A 21,830-nucleotide genomic window follows, 5' to 3' on the forward strand; every position below is an offset into this window, starting at 1 on the left:
TGACCAAATGTGCCAGGGCTGCCTTGAGACTACTGTCCCTTGTCAGTCAGAAATTCTCACAAGGAACTCCAGAGTTTTAGAGCACAGAAATGGAAACTGACTCCTGCAGAAATGCTGCCTTTCTGATGACAGGATAAAGACAGAAATCAGGCGACACCAGATTATAGTCCAACAAGTTTATCTGAAATCACATAGCTTTCGGAGTGTTGTGTGACTTCTGACCCTTGTCCATCCCAGTCCAACACCAACAGCTCCACAGGATGACAGGATAAAGCAAGACGCCATCTGGCTGTGAGAGAGCCTGCAACATCAGACTTAAAAAGATCAGGTCAGGCTCATGGAATCCCGGTCGATATGCATCCCCCAAAGGACAACACCAAATCAGATTGTTTGCTCATGCTTACACTGCTGTTAGTGCGTGTTTGCTGTGTTCATGCCACATCTCCTACATTACATCAGTGATGACTCTTCAACAAAGTAGTTTATTGCCGTAAAAGGTGTTGAGATGTGTGGTGGGCATGAAAAGCATTATATTTTCCTTCATTTTACAGCTTAACTGGGAGAAAAACAACAAGGAGAGAACATACCTGCTTCCTCCCAGAATCGGTAGCTACACCAGACGCTGTAGCACCAGCCCAGCTGTTACTCAGGTTATGTTTCGATGTAAACAGAGTAGAACATATAACAGCTTCATGTGCGAGCAATTTTCAACAAAATTTCTCAACATACCATCCAACTAATATGCAGAAAATTTACACATTTAAAGAAGTTCATTCAATTCCCACATGGTTGTCTTTAAATTATTTTATTCCATGTTCTACAATACAAATTTTTTTTTAGTTCATTGTGGAAATATTTTTCCCTGAAAACACAGGAAGCAGGTAGCTGCACCATCACCAAAGGCCATGCAGGTATGATCATCAGCACATTCAACAATGATGCCCTTAATTTAAACCATACCAAAACGTATACCTTAACATCCTATTTGCAGCAGAACTGAAGAATGTTTTATATATATGTACAGTGAACATATTTCTACAAAGTGGATATAAAACTTGAATCAAAAATTAATAACATGGCAAATTATTTACAAAAACACAATGAGGGTGAAATCAGTCTTGGGCAGAAGTGTTGTCAATAGAAGAGAACGCTGGTTGGAATGTAAGGTAGGCTGCTGCTTGTCATCAGCACCTGCCTTCTATTCACGCCCCCTGACCTATTTCACCCAGATGGGTTCAGAAAGATGGGTTGACTTCTGGAGACAGGCTGACTTTGAAAGGAGAGGTTGGTGAGTGAGTGCATGGTCTAGGTTATTGAAATCCAGTTGCATATTCTGACTGTTGCTCTCGACATAGCTTACATTTTTATCTCGTTATAAAAGAAGGGGCTGATGAAGAATAGTATAAAATATGATACCTGGAAATATGATGGAAAGACTAGATAATAGCACTTGACAAAATATTGTTTAAAAAAGTCAAATGTACAAAAGTTCAAAATCAGAAGGGATTTTTCAAAAAATATAGTTTTCTCCTTTCTCCTCCTCTCTTGAAAATGGGTGTCTCCTTACCTGGCCAAATGCCTCGGGGTCCGAAGTCATGCCATGGCCCCTTTTCCAGGTGATCAATATTTGCAGGCAGTCTTTAACACCTGAATATTGGTGGACTTTTAGACTACACATGGATGACATCTAGGCTGATCCTGCCCCACTTGATCTCCAATTATGTACACCCGAATGGGATGTAGTACACAGCAATCGGAACCAGAAAGTCTAGCCAATACTCTGTCTAATTCAGGCTGGCTGGATTCAAACTACAGCCACCTGAAGATTAGCTATGTCTGGGTACCAACCTTGGGCACCATCTCAATCCGTGTGGATAAAACAGACTACAGCTAGATTCACAGTGCCATCGGAGGAGCAGATGTACTTTAATAAGCTGCTGATCAATTCCTTTGTATGAAATAACTGACTCGATCAGCAGTTGTGACTCATTATCCTCAGTTTCTGAAAGAAAGTCATTGTTGAGGAATGTTACATTTGAGTTGTTGCTCAATATGTAAAATAAATCATTCACACAGGTGAATTTAAGACTACAAACTTAATCATACTCATTTTCTTTGAGATAAACGTCATATATTAGCTTCCATCAACATCAGGGTTTGGTATTTCTTTGGATCTCCCTTGCGACAGAACTGGACAAACCCAGGATTTCAGATTGGAAGTATATGCAATCTAGATATTTCCAAGTCAGGAACTCAAAACTGCAACAGTCTCCAAACACGTATCTATCCCAACCATGTATAAATTGTAAAATTACCAAAACAATTTGCTTTATCTCAACATATCCTAAGTCCACAACTCAATCGTATAAGCAAAAGATACACTTAAAACACGCTGAAACAACCAGGGGGTGTACCCTTACCAGCTTCCAAAGGACAGGAGTAAAGGGAGAGAGTAGAAGCATAAAATAAACCAGAACAAAAATAAAATAGCAGCTATTAAAACTGTGCCAGCTGATCAGCTTTGGATCATTTTTTAACTGAATCTGATAATGTATCACAACAGACTGAAAGCTGCATCATAGGATTCTGCACATTCACACAGAATTGCTGTCCATTTCTCTCTCCCTTGGCTTTCAGTCTGCAAGGGGTCAGTCACAAGGATGACAACAGTGGATGGTGAAACATCGTACAGTACAGCTTTAATAAAAAGCATGTGAGCAGCTTGAGAAAGTATGCCAGCACACTCTTTACTCCCCTTCGACAAGTGAGGAGCAGTCATCTTCATCATCGTCATCATCTTCATCATCATCATTAAACGAGCATGGTGTTTCACCTCGTGATTCATAGTGCGATGCAATGCTGCTCGAGTGGCGGCTTTCTGGAGCAAGGAGGTGTCCAGTTGCTAAGGCAACTTCCACATCAAGTGATAATCCAGGGTTAATACTGTTGGTTTGAAATAAGAAAGTGAACACTCACACAGCACAGCCTTTGTAAATTTTAATAAAGTGCCTGTTTTGCACCTAAGTGCTAAACTAAAAGCAATTTCTATTGTATATTTGGAACACAGGAACAAGGGTTGGCCATTTAGCCCTTGTGCCCACCCCATTATTCTATAACATACCTATGTGTCTACATCAACAGAATTTTCCCCAACCTATTTCCATTTCCCTTGAGATCACTAGTAACAAGAAATAGATCAATCTCATTCTCTAATTTACCTAATGACTGAGCTTCTACAGCCTTCTGGGATGGAGAATTTCAAAGATTCAACATCATCCCAGTAAAATTTCCCCTCATTGCAATCCTAAATGATTCAGACCCCTGGCTCTAGACTCTATCAGGGTCAACATCCTTTTTGCACCTACTCCATCGATGCCTGGAACAATTTTTCAAGACTCTATCAGATCGCTTCCGCTTCTTGTAAACATTAGTGAACAGATCTCTCAATCTCCCAGGAATCAGTCTTGGGAACCTCCACTACAGTCTCTCTGTTGCTCGAAAAGTGCAGCAGGTCAGGCAGCAAAGGAGCAGGAAATTGACGTTTCGGGTGAACATCGATTCTCCTGTTCCTTTGATGCTGCCTGACCTGCTGCGCTTTTCCAGCAACACATTTTTAAGCTCTGATCTCCAGCATCTGCAGTCCTCACTTTCTCCTACAGTCTCTCTGTGGTTGGTATATCCTTTGGGTAAGGGGTTCAGAATTGCAGACAATCCTCCAGGTTCAGCCTCACCAATGCTCTATACAAGTGAAGCTCAATTTCTTTGGTCTTTTATTCAAATCCTCTTGTGATACCATCTGCCTTCCAAATGTTTGATTTCAATGATTTCTGATCAAGGATACCTAGGTCTCTTTGAACATCAAGATTTCCAATCTCTCATAATTCAGCAAATACCTTGCACCTCAGTTCCTTTGACCAAAGTGAATAACCTCACACTTATCCACATTAAAGCCCACCTGCCAGCTTTTGCCCACTCACTCAGTCTGTCTAAATGCCTTTTTCGTGTCCTTCTCACAGTTCATATTCTCACTGTTGTTTGAATCATATACAAATTTGGAATTATTACAAATGGTCTCCAGATGAAAATCACGGAGACCGATTGCGAGGGCATGGTACTGTGGCAGTGACCTATGCTGTACACCTCTGTTCAGAGCCTGCCAACTTGAGAATGACCATTAATTACTACTCTCTGCATTCTGCCTGTGAACCAAACTTCAATCCATGCTAATTGAGAGCGTGGTGCTGGAAAAGCACAGCAGGTCAGGCAGCATCCAACGAACAGGAGAGTTGACCTTTTGGACATAAGTCCTTCATCAGGAATGAGGCTGTGAGCTGTCAGGGTGGTGAGATAAAGGAGGGAGGGTGGGATGGGGAGGTAAGGTAGCTGAGGCTGTGATAGGTAGATGAAGGTGGGGGTAATGGTGATAGGTTGGAGAGGAGAGTGGAGCGGATAGATGGGAAGGAAGATGGATAGATCATGAGGGCGGTGCTGAGTTGGATGGAAGTTGGAGGCCTCATCTTCCACCTTGGGACTGTCCAACCACACGGGATCAATGTGGATTTCACCACTTTCCTCATTTCCCCTCCCCCTACCTTATCCCAGATCCAAACTTCCAACTCAGCACCGCCCTCATGACCTTCCCTGCTCCTCGGATACTGCCTGACCTGCTGTACTTTTCCAGCACCACACTCTCGACTCTAATCTCCAGCATCTGCGGTCCTCATTTTCACCTAGTTGATTTAATCCATGCCCTTACATTATCGCAAGTGCTTTAATTTTGCTTTAAATAGGTGCTTGTGTAGGACTTTTTCAAAAGACTACTGAAAGTCCAAATATACCACCTTTACTGATTCCTTCTCATCAACACTGCTAGTAATATCCTCAAAAACTATCAGTTTTGTCAAACATGACTGCTTCCTTCATAAATCCATATTGACTCTATCCATTCAGACAATTAGTTTTCTAGACATTCTAAACAATAATCACCTCCCTAATAATAGATTCTAGTATTTTCCTTTCTAGTGATGTCAGGCGAACAGGTCTGTAGTTCCCTGGTTTCTCTCTGCCTCCTTTCTTGAACAGGGGGTTTACATTTATAACTTTCTAATCTGCAGATACTGTTGCAGAATTAAGAGGATGTTGAAAGATGACCACCTCCAATGTATCGTCTATCATTGTAGCCAATTCTTTTAACAAACAGTGAACATCACTGGGTCCCAGAAATTTGTTAACTTCCAACCCTGATAATTTCTCCAATATACCTTTACTTTTCCTAATAATATCTTTCAAATCCACACTCTACAAAAGCCCTACTTCAGGGAGATTTCTGGTATCTTCCTTTTTGAAGGAAGACACAAAGTATTTACGTAGTTTTTCTAATTGTGCTTATAAACCTTCCTGTCTTCGCCTGTAGTGGACCCACATTTGTCTTTGCGAACCATATCCTGTTTGCATAGCTATACCAAGCTTTTAAAAGACTTGTACATTTCTTGCTATTTTACATTTATATTCTATTCTCTTTTTATCAATTATTTTTATTCTATTTTGCTGAATTATAAAATTGTTCCAATTCTCAGGTTTCCAACTTTTGTTTGGAAATTTTATAAGCCTTTACGTTTGATCTAATACTATACTTAACTTCCCTTGTTAGCCATAGCTCTCTTGGTTTGCCTGTTAGGCATTTTTACCTTGTATAAATTTGTGCTTTTTTTTGAAAAGCAAGTGTTAATTCTTTTAATACCAGCCATTGCTTATCCACCATCAAATCTCTTAATGTATTTTTTTCAAACCCACCATAACACAACCTGTTCAGATGTTATGAAACACTTCTAAAGCAGGTTGGACTTGATTCCACACCTCCAAAACACACTGATAGAGACAATACCACTTCAATGCAAAAGTCAACTTTCTACTCATAATTGTCTTTTGAATTTGAGATCCTGGTTTCAGAATGTACTACACCATTTTCAAACTTAACTTGTTTACCTTGAACATTTTATCATAGTATTCATCACTATTTCCTATCTATCTTTTATAACACTATTATGAATTAATTTCTCATTATAGAAGACTAGATCCAAGTTCTAGATAATACTAGATCTAAGTTCTCGATAACACTAGACTTAAATCTAGCATTTCAACAATATGCATTCAATGTTGTGCACTCCAAAAGGATTACAATAGAGATGAAGGACTACCAACTTCTAAGAATTTGCAGAAATTACAATGGAGAAGGAACAGTGGTGTTCAAAAGGTTAGCCAGAAATTTCCCATTGTCAAATGTTATCAACTCATTTTACATTTCAATATCTCCTATTGTCCAATGTATTTACAATTTTATTTATGAGCAGTTTACCTTGACTGAGAAATGGAGCCAGGTGTAGATAAAGCTGAGGCAGTTTGTATTAGATCTGTAGGTACTTCCTTGTTTACCCAGGATGATCCGTCAGCCATTTCTATCAGAAAAATAACAGCCAGGTTATAATTCTACATCAGGGAAAATAGAGCGAGCACTGCATAAACTAATGCTTCAAAATCCACATTGTAAAATCAACATGGGAGTGACCGATGCGAGTCCATTGTGGTTGGCAGAACTCCATTTCATTCCATCATGCAATGCTGTAAGTAAAAGACTTGCATTGATCCAGGACACCAGAAAAAAAAACTTCTCTACTCTCCTTCAATCATTCCCATGAGATGTTTTAACATTCGCCTAAGCAGGTAGAAAAGCTTCTGTATTTTCTGAGAGATACCAGCTTAGATAATGCAACACTCCTGTGCAGCACTGAAACATCACTCTTGATCATGTGCTCAAGTCTCTGCAATAAGCATGAGGGGAAGGAATGCTACTGTTGAACCAACTCTTTCACAGTTTCCAAGCCGATAATGGTATAATATGCATCATTAGGGATATATTCACACTGCCAAAGTGAGGACTGCAGATGCTGGAGATCAGAGTCAAGATTAGAGTGGTGTTAGAAACGCACAGCAGGGCAGGCAGCATCTGAGGAGCAGGAAAATCAACGTTTCGGGAGTCCTGATGAAGGGCTCTTGTCTGAAACATCGATTTTCCTGCGCCTCAGATGCTGCCTGACTTGCTGTGCTTTTCCAGCACCACTCTAATCTTGACATATATTTACATAGTTCTGCTATCAATCCGAGACCAGCAACTGTAATCTCGAGCTGCTTTCACAACGCCTGAGTGAACTGCAGGTGTGGGCACAGCACTGTTCCTACAGTCATCAAGTTAAGTACTTAGGGAGCACAATGAGAGAGCTTCTACCATAAACATTTAAGTGAGATTAAGAGAAATTACCAAGGGCCAAAAAGGTTAGCAGACACCACCTCCCCCAAGCATTCCAATGCACGTTGGACACTACACTGGAACTCACTGCAGAAATCTGCAAGTCAAAGTTGCATAAAATTGCCCTCTCAAACTTTGGTTTGAAGTTAGGTTACTCCTACCCTGGTTTCATACTGACAGTTTAGCATGATCAAAGCTGAAACTGTTTGCCATGGATGCTAATCTGAAAGTAACTGCGACCCGAGATCATTTAGATTCATAAGGTAGTTCCTTTTTAAAAACAAAATCTTTGTATAACATAAAACCAAAGGCAACTGCACTGCTCTGACCATGTAATTCTATAATCTATCAATACCAGACTCACAAAAATGACCAGCAATTACTTTTTGGTCACTACTTTAGGGCGGCACGGTGGCACAGTGGTTAGCACTGCTGCCTCTCAGTGCCAGGGACCCAGGTTCAAATCCCGCCTCAGGCAACTGACTGTGTGGAGTTTGCACATTCTCCCCGTGTCTGCGTGGGTTTCCTCCGGGTGCTCCGGTTTCCTCCCACAGTCCAAAGATGTGCGGGTCAGGTGAATTGGCCATGCTAAATTGCCCGTAGTGTTAGGTAAGGGGTAGATGTAGGGGTATGGGTGGGTTGCGCTTCGGCGGGGCGGTGTGGACTTGTTCGGCCGAAGGGCCTGTTTCCACACTAAGTAATCTAATCTAATCTAAATATTCCTTCCCTTTTCAAGTGCTCTTAGCCTTTACTTGGCACATCCGGGATGGAGAAATGCGCGCTTGACCACACTTACGTCATTATGTCATATGCTAAATTTTCAATCTGGTTAGATGTCTGCTTGCTATGACTACCTGATCAACAGGATACAGTGCAGCTGTCAGAAGCCTGGGGTCTAACCCAGCTGTCCAGTAGGTCTACCCCCCCTCAGGATGTACTATGCTTCAGACAGAGGGAGGAGAGTGCCAAAAGAAGCATCGCTTATAGGAGTAGTTCCAACATCGGCAGTTCCAAATAGGACTTTGATATAAACAGCACTCCAACATTAATTATATATTTTAACTTCTAAGTTACCAAACCGTTAGTAAATCTATTTTTCAAATAATTGTGGCTTTCTAAGAATGCGCATCTGGTTTAAACCTGGATAACATCATGTGCGTCCTGCCCAAAGGCAGATGTCGGTTCACTGGAGTCTTTACAGGCCTCCCAATGCTAAGCCATTCCCTTAATTTGACAATAACTTCTGTAAGTTTTAATCCATCGATCATGCACATTCTCTTCCTTATGTTTCCTGTCTCTTTTTGAAATAGTACTCTCCCTTTTTGTTTTTCACATCAAAGTGTATAACTTCACATTTAGCTGTATTTTATTGGATCTGCCACGTGTTTGCCATGTGACTTGTCTAAGTCACTCTGAACCCTCCTTGCATCTTCCGCACAACTCACTATCTTGTCATGTTTTGTGTCATCGGCAAATCTGGAAATGGTGCATTTGGTTGCTTTATCCAGGTCCCTTATATATATATATATATATATATTGTGAATAGCTGAGGGCCAAACACTGATCCTTGTGGTACCTCATTAATCATTGCCTGTCACTTGGAAAAAGACTCAATTATTCCCACTCTCTGTTTCCTGTCTCTCAACAAATTATCATCCATGCCAATATATTATTTCCAATCCTGTGTGCTCTAACTATGCCCACTAACCACTGATAAAGGACCTTATCAAAAGCCTTCTGAAAATCTCTATACACCACATCCACTGGTTCTCCCTTATCTATTCTACTAGTTACATTCTCAAAAAATCCTCCAGCAGGTTTATTGTAAACCCTTTGCATTAACCCATGTGGGCTTTGTCAATCCCTAAAAGCTTTCCAAATGCTCTGCTATCATGTTTTTTTAAAAATATACTAAACCTAGCACTTTCCAAACGACTGATATTAGGCTCATTGGTCTATAACTCTGTTTTTTCTCATTCCCTTCTTAAATACTGGGGTTACATTTGCCATCCTCCAATCTGTGGGAAATGGCCTTTCCCATCGCTATCCTTCTTCTTGCTTTTTTTCCTGCATCTTCGATCTGCAGAAACTGCACTTCCTAAATACATGAATCATCACACAACGCTACTTCCCTTCCTTCTACGGATGGATGAGTATTTCTTGGTGGTTTTGAGATACATCCTCTGTAACTGAGTGTATACCTCCGTGGTACAATGTATAAAGTAAGGGATAAAGCGATTTCCGCACTTGTTCAGGGCACCTTTGCAAATGTGGACAGTATAATTTCTGAGACACCGAACTAGTTATCTCCTTCCAGGGTCTGCCAATACAACCTGCCAATTAATTAGCATATAGATATGTGTAGTTAAAGAGAAAATTGCACAAATCAATAAATATTAATGCTGTTATAATGCCTTTGCTGTGTGAATCTCTTAATAAGCGCCTCACATTTCTTCCACCCACTATCAGAATAAGTGATAGACTTGTCACCACAGTCCTTTGTCTGTATGTTTGAGCTCAAGATAGTTCTGCCAGATACAACCAAGTATGATAGGGTAAAACTACTAAAAATAATCCAACCCCCTGTCTTCACAGTTTACAGTTTCGCAAGCTGATTAGTACAGTCTACTGAAATCCTAATGACAATACTCTTACGAGATAAAAACGCATTGAAATGTCAGCAAGGACTGATTCACCCTCTGATTTCCACTTGCTTCCTGTGGAGAATAATCCAGTCACAATCCAACAACTTTCAGCAAGTGCCTTCAGACTGAGGAATCATGGACTCACTAAAACACCACGACATATTTTAAAAGTGCAATCATTTAACATGCAAGATGAAGCCTTTCCAACAATTCAGCGCGTACTAAAACTCTGAGATGACGTGGAGATGCTGGTGTTGGACTGCAGTGAAAAAGTGCAGTGCTGGAAAAGCACAGCAGACCAGGCAGCATCCGAGGGGCAGGACAGTAGACTTTGAGTGTAGGCTGTTCATCAGGATGAAGGGCTTATGCCTGAAACGTCGACTGCTCCTCGGATGCTGCTTGACCTGCCGTGCTTTTCCAGCACCACACTCTTTGACTCCGATCTTCAGCATCTGCAGTCCTCACTTTCTCCGAGGACTGGAATGGACAAGGTCAGAAGTCACATAACACCAAGTTGCAGTCCAATAGGTTTATTTGAAATTACAACCTTTCAGGTGACCTGACGAAGGGGTAGCGCTCCAAAAGCTTGTGATTTCAAATAAATCTGTTGGACTAAAACTTTGTGTCATGTGACTTCCAACTTTGAGATTTACAGCATCATTGGGACAAGACTATTTTCACATCAGATATGCAAACAGCTTCAGCTGAAAATTGGTATTTAAATCAAAAGCATAGTAATCTACTCTATTAATAAACGAGATTTGTGATAACAAGTTTGATTTTTTAACAACTGAAATTTAAAAAAACTATTTAACTGCATTGTTTTAATGAAGCATACCAACATTAGATATGGCTGCTCTGGGATAAAGTAGGGCTGCCTTTTAAAAATATAACATTGTTTAAAAACAAAGAAATAGGAGCAGGAGTTGTCCATTTGGCTCTTTGAGCTGCTCCATCATATGATCGTGTCCATCTCAATACCATATTCCCAATACCTCCCCAGAGATCTCGCCGCCTTCATTACCTAAAGATTTATCCATCTCTTTCTTGTATATACTCAGTGATCCAGCCTCTACAGCTTTCTGTGGTAGAACATACAACAGGTTGACTACTCTCAATGAAGAAATGTTTCCTCATCTCAAGTCTTAAATTGCCTAGCCCACATCCTGAGACTGTACCCGCTGGTTTAACACTCTCCAACCAGAGAATTCAGCCCCTCCCTCAGGTTGGTCTAGCCCTGTCAGAATTTTTAAATTTCATTCAGATCCCCTCTCATCCTTCTAAACTCTCATGAGCTTTCAAGAACAGAAACTGCTAGAAAAACTCAACAGTTCTGGTAGCACCTGTGGATAGAATGCAGAATGAATGTTTGGGGTCCAGTGACCTTTCTTCAGAAGCCTAGTTTATGATTTCCAGCATCCATAGCTCTTTCAGTTTTCTGTCTCATGAATACAGGCCCTGTTGAACCTACCTCCCCTCATACAACACCCCTGCCATTCCTGGTATCAGCCGAATGAACCCCCCCCTCCCCCCGCTGCACTCTGTCAATGCCATGTATATCTTTTTACAGGAAGAGACCAAACCTGCGTGCAATACTCCAGATGAGTTCTCTTCAAGGCACTGTAAAATTGCAGTAAAACATCCCTAATTCTGAACTCATTGTCTTGCCATAAAGGCCGATATATTGTAGGAATGAATTACTGTAGATGCTGGAATCTGAACTGAAAACAACAAATGCTGGAGATCACAGCGGGTCAGACAGCATCCATGGAGAGAGAGCAAGCTAACGTTTCAAGTCCAGATGAGTCTTCATCAGAGCTTAAGTAACGAGGCACGAGACTCAAAACGTTAGCTTGCTGTCTCTCCATGGATGTTGCCAGACCCAAGGCCAATATACTCCTTGGCTTCCTAACTGGTTGCTGCATCTGCCTGTTTACATTCATAGACACTCAGATGCCTTTGTGTACTCATACTTCTCAATACATCACAATTTAAATAATTCTCAGCCTTCTTGTTTTTCATACTAAACACTGGAGATATAATAATAAATTGGAGGTGTAGTGGACAGTGAAGAAGGTTACCTCAGATTACAACAAGATCTTGATCAGATCAGATGGGCCAATGGGCTAAGGAGTGGCAGATGGAGATTAATTTATATAAATGCAAGGTGTTGCATTTTGGAAACACAAATCAGAGCAGGACTTATACACTTAATGGTAAGGTCCTAGGGAGTGTTGCTGAACAAAGAGACCTTGGAGTGCAGGTTCATAGTTCCTTGAAAGTGGAGTCGCAGGTAGATAGGATAGTGAAGAAGGTGTTTGGTATGCTTCCCTTTATTGGTCAGAGTATTGAGTACAGCAGTTGTGAGGTCATGTTGCAGCTGTACAGGACATTGGTTATGCCACTTTTGGAATATTGTGTGCAATTCTGGTCTCTTCTGTTGTGAAACTTGAAAGGGTTCAGAAAAGATTGACAAGGATGTTGCCAGGGTTGGAAGATTTGAGCTTTGGGAGAGGCTGAATAAGCTGGGACTGTTTTCCCTGGAGCATCGGAGGTGGAGGGTAGACCTTATAGAGGCTTATAAAATCATGAAGGGCATGGATAGGGTAAATAGACAAGGTCTTTTCCCTGGGGTGAGGGAGTCCAGAACTAGAGGGCATAGGTTAAGGGTGAGAGGGGGGAAAATTTAAGAGGAACCTCTTTTTCACACAGAGGGTGGTATGTATATGGAATGAGCTGCCAGAGGAAGTGGTGGAGGCTGGTATAATTGCAACATTTAAAAGGCATCTGAACGGGTATATGAATAGGAATGGTTTGGAGGGATATGGGCTGGCTAGTGGAACTAAATTAGGTTAGGATATCTGGTCGGCATGGACAAGTTGGATCGAAGAGTCTTGTATTGTGCTGTCAGCAAACTTGAAACATTGCATTTGGTACCCTCATGCAGGTCATTGATGTCAATCATGAAAAGCTGGAGACCAAACACTAAATCTTGCTGTGACCCCATTAGTTATTGCCCACTATCTGGAAACAGACACATTTATTCACTCTCCCCTTCCTGACTGGCAACAAATTCTCAAGCCACGCCAGCATGCTATGCCCAATCCTTTCTGCTTTAATTTTGGGCACCAGCCTCTTCTGTGGGACCTTATCAAACATTTTTTTGTAAGTTAAATATCTATCTGCTCCACGAGTTACATCCTGCAAAGGAAACTTATCAGAACAATACCAGGATTGAATAACTACTGTTAAAAGGAAGAAAATACTGAAGCTGTGATTGTTCTTCTTACAGCATCGAAGGTTACGAGATTTAATAGAGGTAATTAAGGAAATCGGCAAAAGTACCAGAGGGAACTCAGAAGTTTTTTGTCCCTCCAAAATCAGTTGTCGCAATCATCGAGTGTAACAGTGGTGTAAGAAGATTTACTAGTAACATTTGGGAGGGAACCATCGACATATTTAAAAGGAAAAACCTGCAGCAGAGCTTTGGGAAAAGAGATAGGGATTCATTAGATACGTACCAGTACAAGTATGATGGGCTGATTGGCCTTATACTGTACTGTTGATTTCTTCGATAAAATGGAAGATCATAGCTAGCAGTTACCAACTGAATTATTATGAAGATGTAGTCACACTGCTGACCTTGCTCACACAGTGAACAGGGTGAATTCAGAATGGTCTCTCACACATCCTGGAATCATTTTCACTGGAAATAGCTCTGCAATATTAAGTACATTCCTGATCACCCCACATTTGTAGAAATTAATACCTTGTTTGCGTCACAGCGCAACTTGCTCGATTCCTTGTGAACTGATCCAAATTCTAATTAACCTACAGCTGTTATATAACAAAATGCATACAGCTTCCTACATTTTTTGTGCTGTGTCTAACATGCTCAGAGACTTGCCCTAAATATTTGTTCTAATTGTGGTTGCCCTGTTTTTCACACACAACTATTAAAACACCTTCAAGATTGCTTCCCACAAATAAAAACTCAGCAGAATTTGAGTTCAGTAGCTTTTAGCAGGCACAAAATAAATGATAATAAATTCAGAAGAAAAGAACAGAACTGTAAAGAACATTCTCTGAATGTCAATTGGGAATGGGTTACTTAGAGTTGCCATGGTAGCTGCTGGAGCTGCTGGAACTAAATAGCCTCTGTTTCTTCACCCCCTACCTTAATGGAACAAAGCGGTTTTTGACAAAGCCTTGAATTTCTCTTAGTATTTCCTTTCTCTAGCTGGCAATTATATGCTCAGAGACACTAACCGCACCCCCGCAATAAAAAAATCTACTGAAATACATGCAGCGTCAACAAAATTAACTGACTGTGAGAGCTGATGCAGATAATTATACATTCCCTCATCAGCTGTAAAAATCAAGAATATTCAGCATTGGCACATGAGAAAATGGGGTGCCAGTGTAACATTTTCAAATTTGCAAATCAGTTCAAAAAGGCAATAAATGGGGTGCCATCACAATTCCAGGAAACAGAACTGCCTCAAAGCACTGTTTCAGTATGAGCCAGGCCTGTTCAAAAAGAGCATTCATAGCAGCAGTGATGGGATCTATTTAAAGCCAAGTGGCTATTGAAACTGACAATGTCACAATAGAATTTATGACTGTAGTACCTTTGTTTTCCCAGACCTTTTATAGGGAGGGAGAACACTTTTAATAGCTACACAATAATTAAGACCTGTTTTTAAAACGTGACTTCTGCAAGTCATTTGCAATTTGCATTAATGAGGCATTCTTTGTATCTTAACACTGAATAAATGCATACTCTCAACAGAATGATATGTTTCATCCACTCAATGCATACGTAATTCCTTAGATCCAAGATCACAATGATATTTATAAGTTAATCACAGAATGCAACTTGAGAAAGATGTAGTAGATAGCACTGTTTACAAATTCAGGATACCTCTATGCAAAATGTCATTGTTGAAATGCAGCATTTAATTTATGAACAGGGTCCCACTGAACAGCAATTAGATTAGATTACTTAGTGTGGAAACAGGCCCTTTGGCCCAACAAATCCACACCGACCCCCGAAGTGCAACCCATTCCCCTACATTTACCCCTTCACCTAACACTACGGGCAATTTTAGCGTGGCCAATTCACCTAACCTGCACATTTTTGGACTGTGGGAGGAAACCAGAGCACCTGAAGGAAATCCACGCAGACACAGTCAGCCGCCTGAAGCAGGAATTGAACCCAAGTCTCTGGCGCTGTGAGGCAGCAGGGCTAACCACTGTGCCACCCGTGTAACTGATGATCAGATAACCTGTTTCAATGATGCTGGTTGAAGGAGTGCAGTTGGCCAGGATACCAGAGAGAAATCCCATGCCAGCATGCAGATCTTTAACAATTAGAACTGCTCTGGCAGAATTTCACTCTCTGAATGCAATGGGCAAAAATTCCAAAGGGATTTAAATAAACTCTGACACACTAAAGTTGGATGAGATGTTCCTTTGCAATTAATTTAATGGGGATACTGTATTGTCAAAGGTGTCATCTTTTAGTCAATATCTTAAATTAAGGCAGTTTGCGGTTATGTTCTTGGGACATGGCCTTTTAATGCTCTTCCTTAATTGTCCTGGAGAAGGTGCTGGGGAGTTGCCTTTTTGAACTGATGTAATTTAGGAACATCTGCAGTGCTGCTGGAAGGGGGGTCCAAGTATTTCGTAAATGCAAAAGATCCTATAGTACACATGGGAAAAAAAAATCAGGAAATGTTGTTGGTATCTTTGGTCAATATTTCATGTTCAATATTGATTAGCTGTCCATTAATTTATTTGCTTTTTGGGCAACATTCCTGTGTGCAAACAAGCTGCAGCACTTATCATCACCGCAAGAATAAACACAGTTCAAATAAATCTGTTGTCTAAAAAGTACTTCTGGATATTCCGTGACTGTATAAATGCAACTTCATTTCTTGGTGCAGCACTATCCTTAGCTAGGCTTTCCTCTTTCAGAGAGATGTAGAATTGATAGTAAATAGTAAGGAGGATAGCTTTAGACTACAAAAGGCTTTCCAGCAACACATTTTTAAGCTCTGATCTCCAGCATCTGCAGTCCTCACTTTCTCCTACAAAAGGCTGTTGACGGACTAGATGGGCTGAACAGCAGCACAGTGGCTCAGTGGTTAGCACTGCTGCCTTATAATGCCAGGTGACCGCCTGTGTGGAGTTTGCAGATTCTTCCAGTGTCTGCGTGGGATTCTGCTGGGTGCATCAGTTTATCCCATGGCCCCAGGATGTGCAGGTTAGGTGGGTTTGCCATGGTAAAGGCAGAGTTACAGGGTTTAAGGAGGGGGGCTGGGTCTAGGTGGGATGCTCTCTGGAAGGTCAGTGCAGACTCAATGGGCCAAATGGACTGTTTCCGCACATTCGGGATTGTATGAAATTGAATTCAATTAGGATAAATGTCAGGTGATGCAAAACGGCAGCACAAATGAGTCAAGGGGATAGAGGGTGTACGGTAGGACCCTCGGCAACACAGAGGATCAGAAAGACCTTGGTGTGCATGTACACCAACCCCTTAAGGTACCACGATAGGTGGATAAAGTGGTTAAGGTGGCAGATTAGATGCTTGCCTTTATTAGTCGAGGCACTGAATTAACAGCAGGGAGGTGATGCTGGAACCATATAAAACGCTGGTGGGGCCACAGCTGGAGTAATGTGTACAGTTCTGGAATCTACATTATAGGAGGGACGTGATAGCACTGGAGTGGGTGGAGAGGAGATTTACCGGGATGTTACTTGGCTGGTGAGTTTCAATTATGAAGAGAGATTGGACAGACAGTGGTTGCTTTCCTTAGAGCAGAGGAGATTGATAGGGGACATTAGCAAGATGTATAAAATTATGTGGGACATAGACAGAGGAGACAGGAAGAAACTTTTCCCCTTTGTGGAGGGATCAATGACCAGCAACCAGAGATTTAAGATAAGGGGCAGACGGTTTAGAGGGGATGTGGGAAAACGTTTTCACGGAAAGGCTGGTGGGAAACTTGAACTCTCTGTAAAGGAAGGGGGAAAAAAAAAAGAGGTAAAAACCCTCATTACATTTAAAAAGTCTTTAGTTGTACACTTGTGATGCCAAGGTATGCAGAGCTATGGGGCAAATGTTGAAAAATGGGACTGGAATACTTAGGTGGTTGTTTTTGTCTGGCATGGACACGATGAGCCAAAGGGCCTTTGTCTGTGCTGCAGATCTCTAGGACTCTAAGAGTCCCAACATTTTCCAGCCTATTTAATGATCATGTAGCGCATTAGCTCCATGGGGCGGTACAGTGGCTCAGTGTTTAACACTGCTGCCTCACTGCACAGAGGACCCTGCTTCGATTCCACCCTCGGACGGCTGTCTCTGTGGTGTTTGCACATTCTCTTCATGTCTGGGTGGGTTTCCTCCGGGTGCTCCAGTTTCCTCCCACAGTCCAAAGATATGCAGGTTAGGGTGGATTAGCTACAGGAAATGCAGGGTTACAGGGATAGGGTGGGTCTGTATGGGATGCTCTTTGGAGGGTCGGTGTGGACTCGATGGGCTGAATGGCCTGCTTCCACACTGTAGGAATTCTATGATACTCCTATGAGACTCAACTGCACATCTATCATGATCTGAATGGAGAGCCTGTGGGTGAGAGAGCAGTCTATCTCACCTTCTGCAGGAGCAAGTCAACTCAAGCTGCAACCTCCTAATTTCTGTGTTTAACTGCATACCCACTGTCAAAGGAAGTTACTTTCCAATTTACTTTTTCAATATGGTGAGTAGCTTCACTGTTATTTTTACAGCAATTAGAGTGATCCATTAAACAGGATCTTGCTGTATAAAAGGAGGAATGTGGGTGTGTGATGAGTAAAAGATATTTGAGAGTGAGCTGGCCTAACCACTAATAGACTGCATCATGAAATTTCTTTTTTTAGATTTTACTTCCCTCTGAACCATTTACAATGTTTGGTATTTGCATGATATTTTTCATCTTCCTGAAGAAAGTGAGACTTTTTTTTCTATTTCAGGAGTACGGAGCAGTGGCTATCAGCTTTTGTTTGTAAAGATGATTCTGCAGTTAGTTGAAACATATAATATTCAAAGATTAGCCTGGATGTTAATACACTAAGGCCAAGTTGATCAAAGCTGCCTCTCTTCAAAAAGGCCTATATGATGCCAGTCAAAAGCATTTTAAAATATTTCTTGACAAGCAAGGTCCACAACAGGAAAGACAACGGTTTAGCCAAAAAAAAAAACAATTGATCTATTTTACATATATAGAGGAACCTCGATTATCCGAACGAAACAGGCAGGGAGTATTTTGTGAATGTCTGGATAATCGAATGCCGGATAACAGTTTAGCCAAGCAATGAGACCTTGCAATCTTGTTCGGATAATCCAAATTCGGATAATTGAATGCTGGATAATTGGGGTTCCTCTGAGTGATGTATTAGTCAGTCATTTAAAAAGAAAACATGCTGTAGTATTACTGACCTGCAACATAGGGCTGCAAAACCTTTGGCACCAATGAGTTGGCAGTTTTCAGATTTTCTGGAGTACATTTACCCGATTCCAACCCAAAGGACATTCCCATACGTTTCAGCACCTCAATATCATCATGAATCTCAAACGTGTTGTCAAAGTTGAATAGATATTCAAACCTGAGAGAGTTCACAAGAAGCAAATACTTTGAAATGAAATATGTACAGCAGGTGACTATAAAATCACAGGTATTCAGTGTGCATTGACATTTGCTTGGTATTGAAATATACAAGAGAATAATTGCTTGATCAAACAGAACTTGAGTACAGCTGAGAAATAGCAATGCTGCTAAAGTTTTCAGTTTTGCATTTATCAGGCCAGACTCACAAGATCAACTCAAAGGGAATATATTACATAATGCATGGCAAGAGGGTGCTGATCAGTTGGTAAATTGGCTCTGATTGACAGAGATGTTATGACGGAGAATTCATGAGGAAACAGTTAACTGCCAGGCTTAAGTTTAAATTCAAATCAGACAACTCAACTGGTGAAGCCATTGCCATGGGGAATGCACCAGGGAATAGTGGTCCTCCAAGTTTATGCTTTTTTAAATTCATTCACAGGACAAGGGTATTGTTGGTTATGTCAGCATTTATTGCCCATCCCTAATTGCCCAGAGGGCAGTTAAGAGTCAACCATATTGCTGTGGGTCTGGAGTCACACGTAGGCCAGACCAGGTAAGTATGGCAGTTTCCTTCCCTAAAGGAACAAGATGGGTTTTTCTGACAATTGACAATGGCCATCATTAGGTTCTTAACTCCAGATATATTTACTGAATTCAAGTTCCACCATCTGCCATGGTGGGATCCGAACCCAGGTTTAAGAATATTGCCTGGGTCTTTAGGTTAACAGTCCAGCGATAATACCACTAGTCCAATGCCTCCCACTGAAAAAACAGATGTAATGCATCTTTCTGATTCCTCTGCCTGCATTGGACAAAGCCGTATCTGTGAATATATATCACTTCTACCTAGTGTAAGTGAACCACATTGTGAGCCTGTATGATAGCTTTAAATTGGTTATGAGTGACTCTTAGCATCATTTGGATTGTTCAGCTAGTGCTGTCCAATCATGTGATAACATCGAACATTGGCCACATCATTTGTAGTTTTGCAAATGGTCTACTTGAATCAATCTTGATTTAGCCTGTTTGCTTTCTAGTCTTGGTGATATCCTAAACTGTCAGAATAAACTTCTCAATTTAATGACTCCTCACATCTGGTGTGTAATATTGGAGTCTATTCATGATTTTGTGATGTAGCGCCCGAGGGGAAGTAGCTCTTGTTGTATTTTATCATATGATACAAACAATGTGGCTTGGAAGACAGGTTAACTAATATGAACAAATCGATGAAGTGAGTTAAACTAAACTTGAGACTAAACTTCCACAGAGCAAAGATACATACTTATCACTGGAGATGCTACAATCTATGACAGTTCGCTTGCTGGTGTTGACGATGATGAAAGGCAACTGAATAGTTGAGTTTGGTGCAGGAGGACTCTGTGTCTGCTGTTCTGATTGTCGATTCCTCTGTACTAGATTCTTGAAGGCTATTTGCTGTAAAGTGGGAAACAGAAAAGAAAGCTTCAAATTTCAATCACTGAATAAAAATAAAATGCTAGACTAAAATTACCAGAATGTAAAATCGGAAGCAATACAAAAATAGTCTTTTGGAAGAACAGGAGGCATAGATAAAACACATTAAAAAATGAAAAGGACCTATTATCATAGATCAAAAAGGAAGGCAGGAAGGGAGGAAACAGGTAGCTCGATGAATGTGAGGTTCACAAAGACCACATGAAGTGCTTTCATATGGCTGACACATGAAAGCATTAATTAGAACAATGTTAGAAATTAATGATTCATTACACAGCCAATCAATTAAACCTGCTTTGTGCAAGAGTTTTAGATGTGCCAATGTCTCATTATTTTTATAAAAACATCAGTTGATGAGATAATTTAAATGAATGAGACTGAGCAAGTCAAAAAAGACAATTGTACAATGGGGTTTACCTAGCTGTCACCGATTGCAAATCTAATTCCTGCATGGTGAGATTATAATCTAAATTTGTTTTTTTTGATTAGGAAGAGGGAATGTGGAAGTATGAGAACCACAGCACAGAAGTAGGCCATTTGGGACACCATGTCTACTGCCTATTGCTTTGCCCTCTCCCTAAAACCCTTGACTATCCTCTTTGAGATATAATCATTCAACCATCAATTAAAACATGCAGTAATCTCTGTCTCAATCACTGTCTGGGCAGATCATATCATGCTCCAACAATGTTCGATAAAAAAATTTTTTCCCTTCTAACCTATTTCTTTCTTACTGGTAATTTTAAGTTGCTGTTACTGGAAACCCAAGTGGATTTGGAAGAGTCTTCATGAAGGAAATAGAGAGATTATTTCCTTTCACTGGGGAAGTGATGTTGACCTTTCAACATTTGTTCTCCAGCAGAATAAAACAGATTTTCCTCATACAGTTTATCAAAACTCATCACCACCAGGCTGTTAGATTCCACCAATAGTAACATTAGACGTTTAGGAGCTCTTGGGTCAGTCATGGTCACATTGTAACATCTTGAACAGGAAGAAAAATACTGCACAGCAGTTTTAAATGTATAGGCAAGCAAATTATCAGCAAAATGACACATAAATGTTGCGAATCTCTCTCTGGACAGCAGTAAATCTTTGGAAGCATTAAATTGAATTACAAGATGATGGTTTTGTCTAACAGTTCAGGGGGAAAATGTGTACTATTAAGTGTGAAATCAAGCAGGTTCTTAATGTCTTTTTTATTATTGAGAGACATTTCAAATTAATGAAAGGGCATTTATTAGACAGAGTTCTTGCTGTAGTATAATACTTGGTCAGCTCTCAAATACTGGCTTGTAATGAACTTGATGGAATTGAAATAACTCACATTAGGTGCTACAATTTAGAACAGTCACAAATTGCATCGTGACATACGCATCTAATAAACTGGATATTGCCTTTTAAATAGTGTACAAAACAATGTATCATTATAGTGGCAAATGTCTCACAAATATAATTCCACAACAGAATCTGAAGATTAACTATTTTTATTTAAATGCATCAATATTGTGGAAGAACATCTATGGTACTTTCCAAGAGTGTCGAAGGAAGAAAATGGATGATAAGTGACCAAAGGAGTTATAACAAGAACTGACAAACTAGGAAAGGTGGTCAAGAAGGCGCGTGGCATGCTTGCCTTCATTGGTTGGGGCACAGAGTATAAAGATTGGCAACAAAAAAACAGAAATTTCTGGAAAAACTCAGCAGGTGACCCTAATTCTGATTTCTCTCCATAGATGCTGCATGACCTGC

At 40.6% G+C, this 21,830-nt stretch overlaps 1 protein-coding gene across 6 annotated transcripts in view; it reads right to left on the minus strand.

Annotated features, from left to right (window-relative positions):
* Positions 1-789: 789 nt before the first annotated feature.
* LOC140478686 (transcription factor Dp-2-like) overlaps positions 790-21,830 on the minus strand; it is a 201,957-nt gene continuing 180,916 nt past the window's right edge. For all 6 annotated transcript variants that reach the window (XM_072571960.1, XM_072571959.1, XM_072571961.1 and 3 more), the window contains 4 exons: positions 19,888-20,039; positions 18,434-18,600; positions 6,356-6,455; positions 790-2,943 (listed from right to left, as the gene is read on the minus strand). In XM_072571960.1, coding sequence (XP_072428061.1) covers positions 2,748-2,943; positions 6,356-6,455; positions 18,434-18,600; positions 19,888-20,039 — 615 coding nt within the window. In that variant the 3' untranslated portion in view covers positions 790-2,747. The remainder of the gene's footprint in view (positions 2,944-6,355; positions 6,456-18,433; positions 18,601-19,887; positions 20,040-21,830) is intronic.

Source organism: Chiloscyllium punctatum, chromosome 6 (assembly GCF_047496795.1).
Source record: "Chiloscyllium punctatum isolate Juve2018m chromosome 6, sChiPun1.3, whole genome shotgun sequence".
In the NCBI taxonomy this organism is placed as follows: Eukaryota; Metazoa; Chordata; class Chondrichthyes; order Orectolobiformes; family Hemiscylliidae; genus Chiloscyllium; species Chiloscyllium punctatum.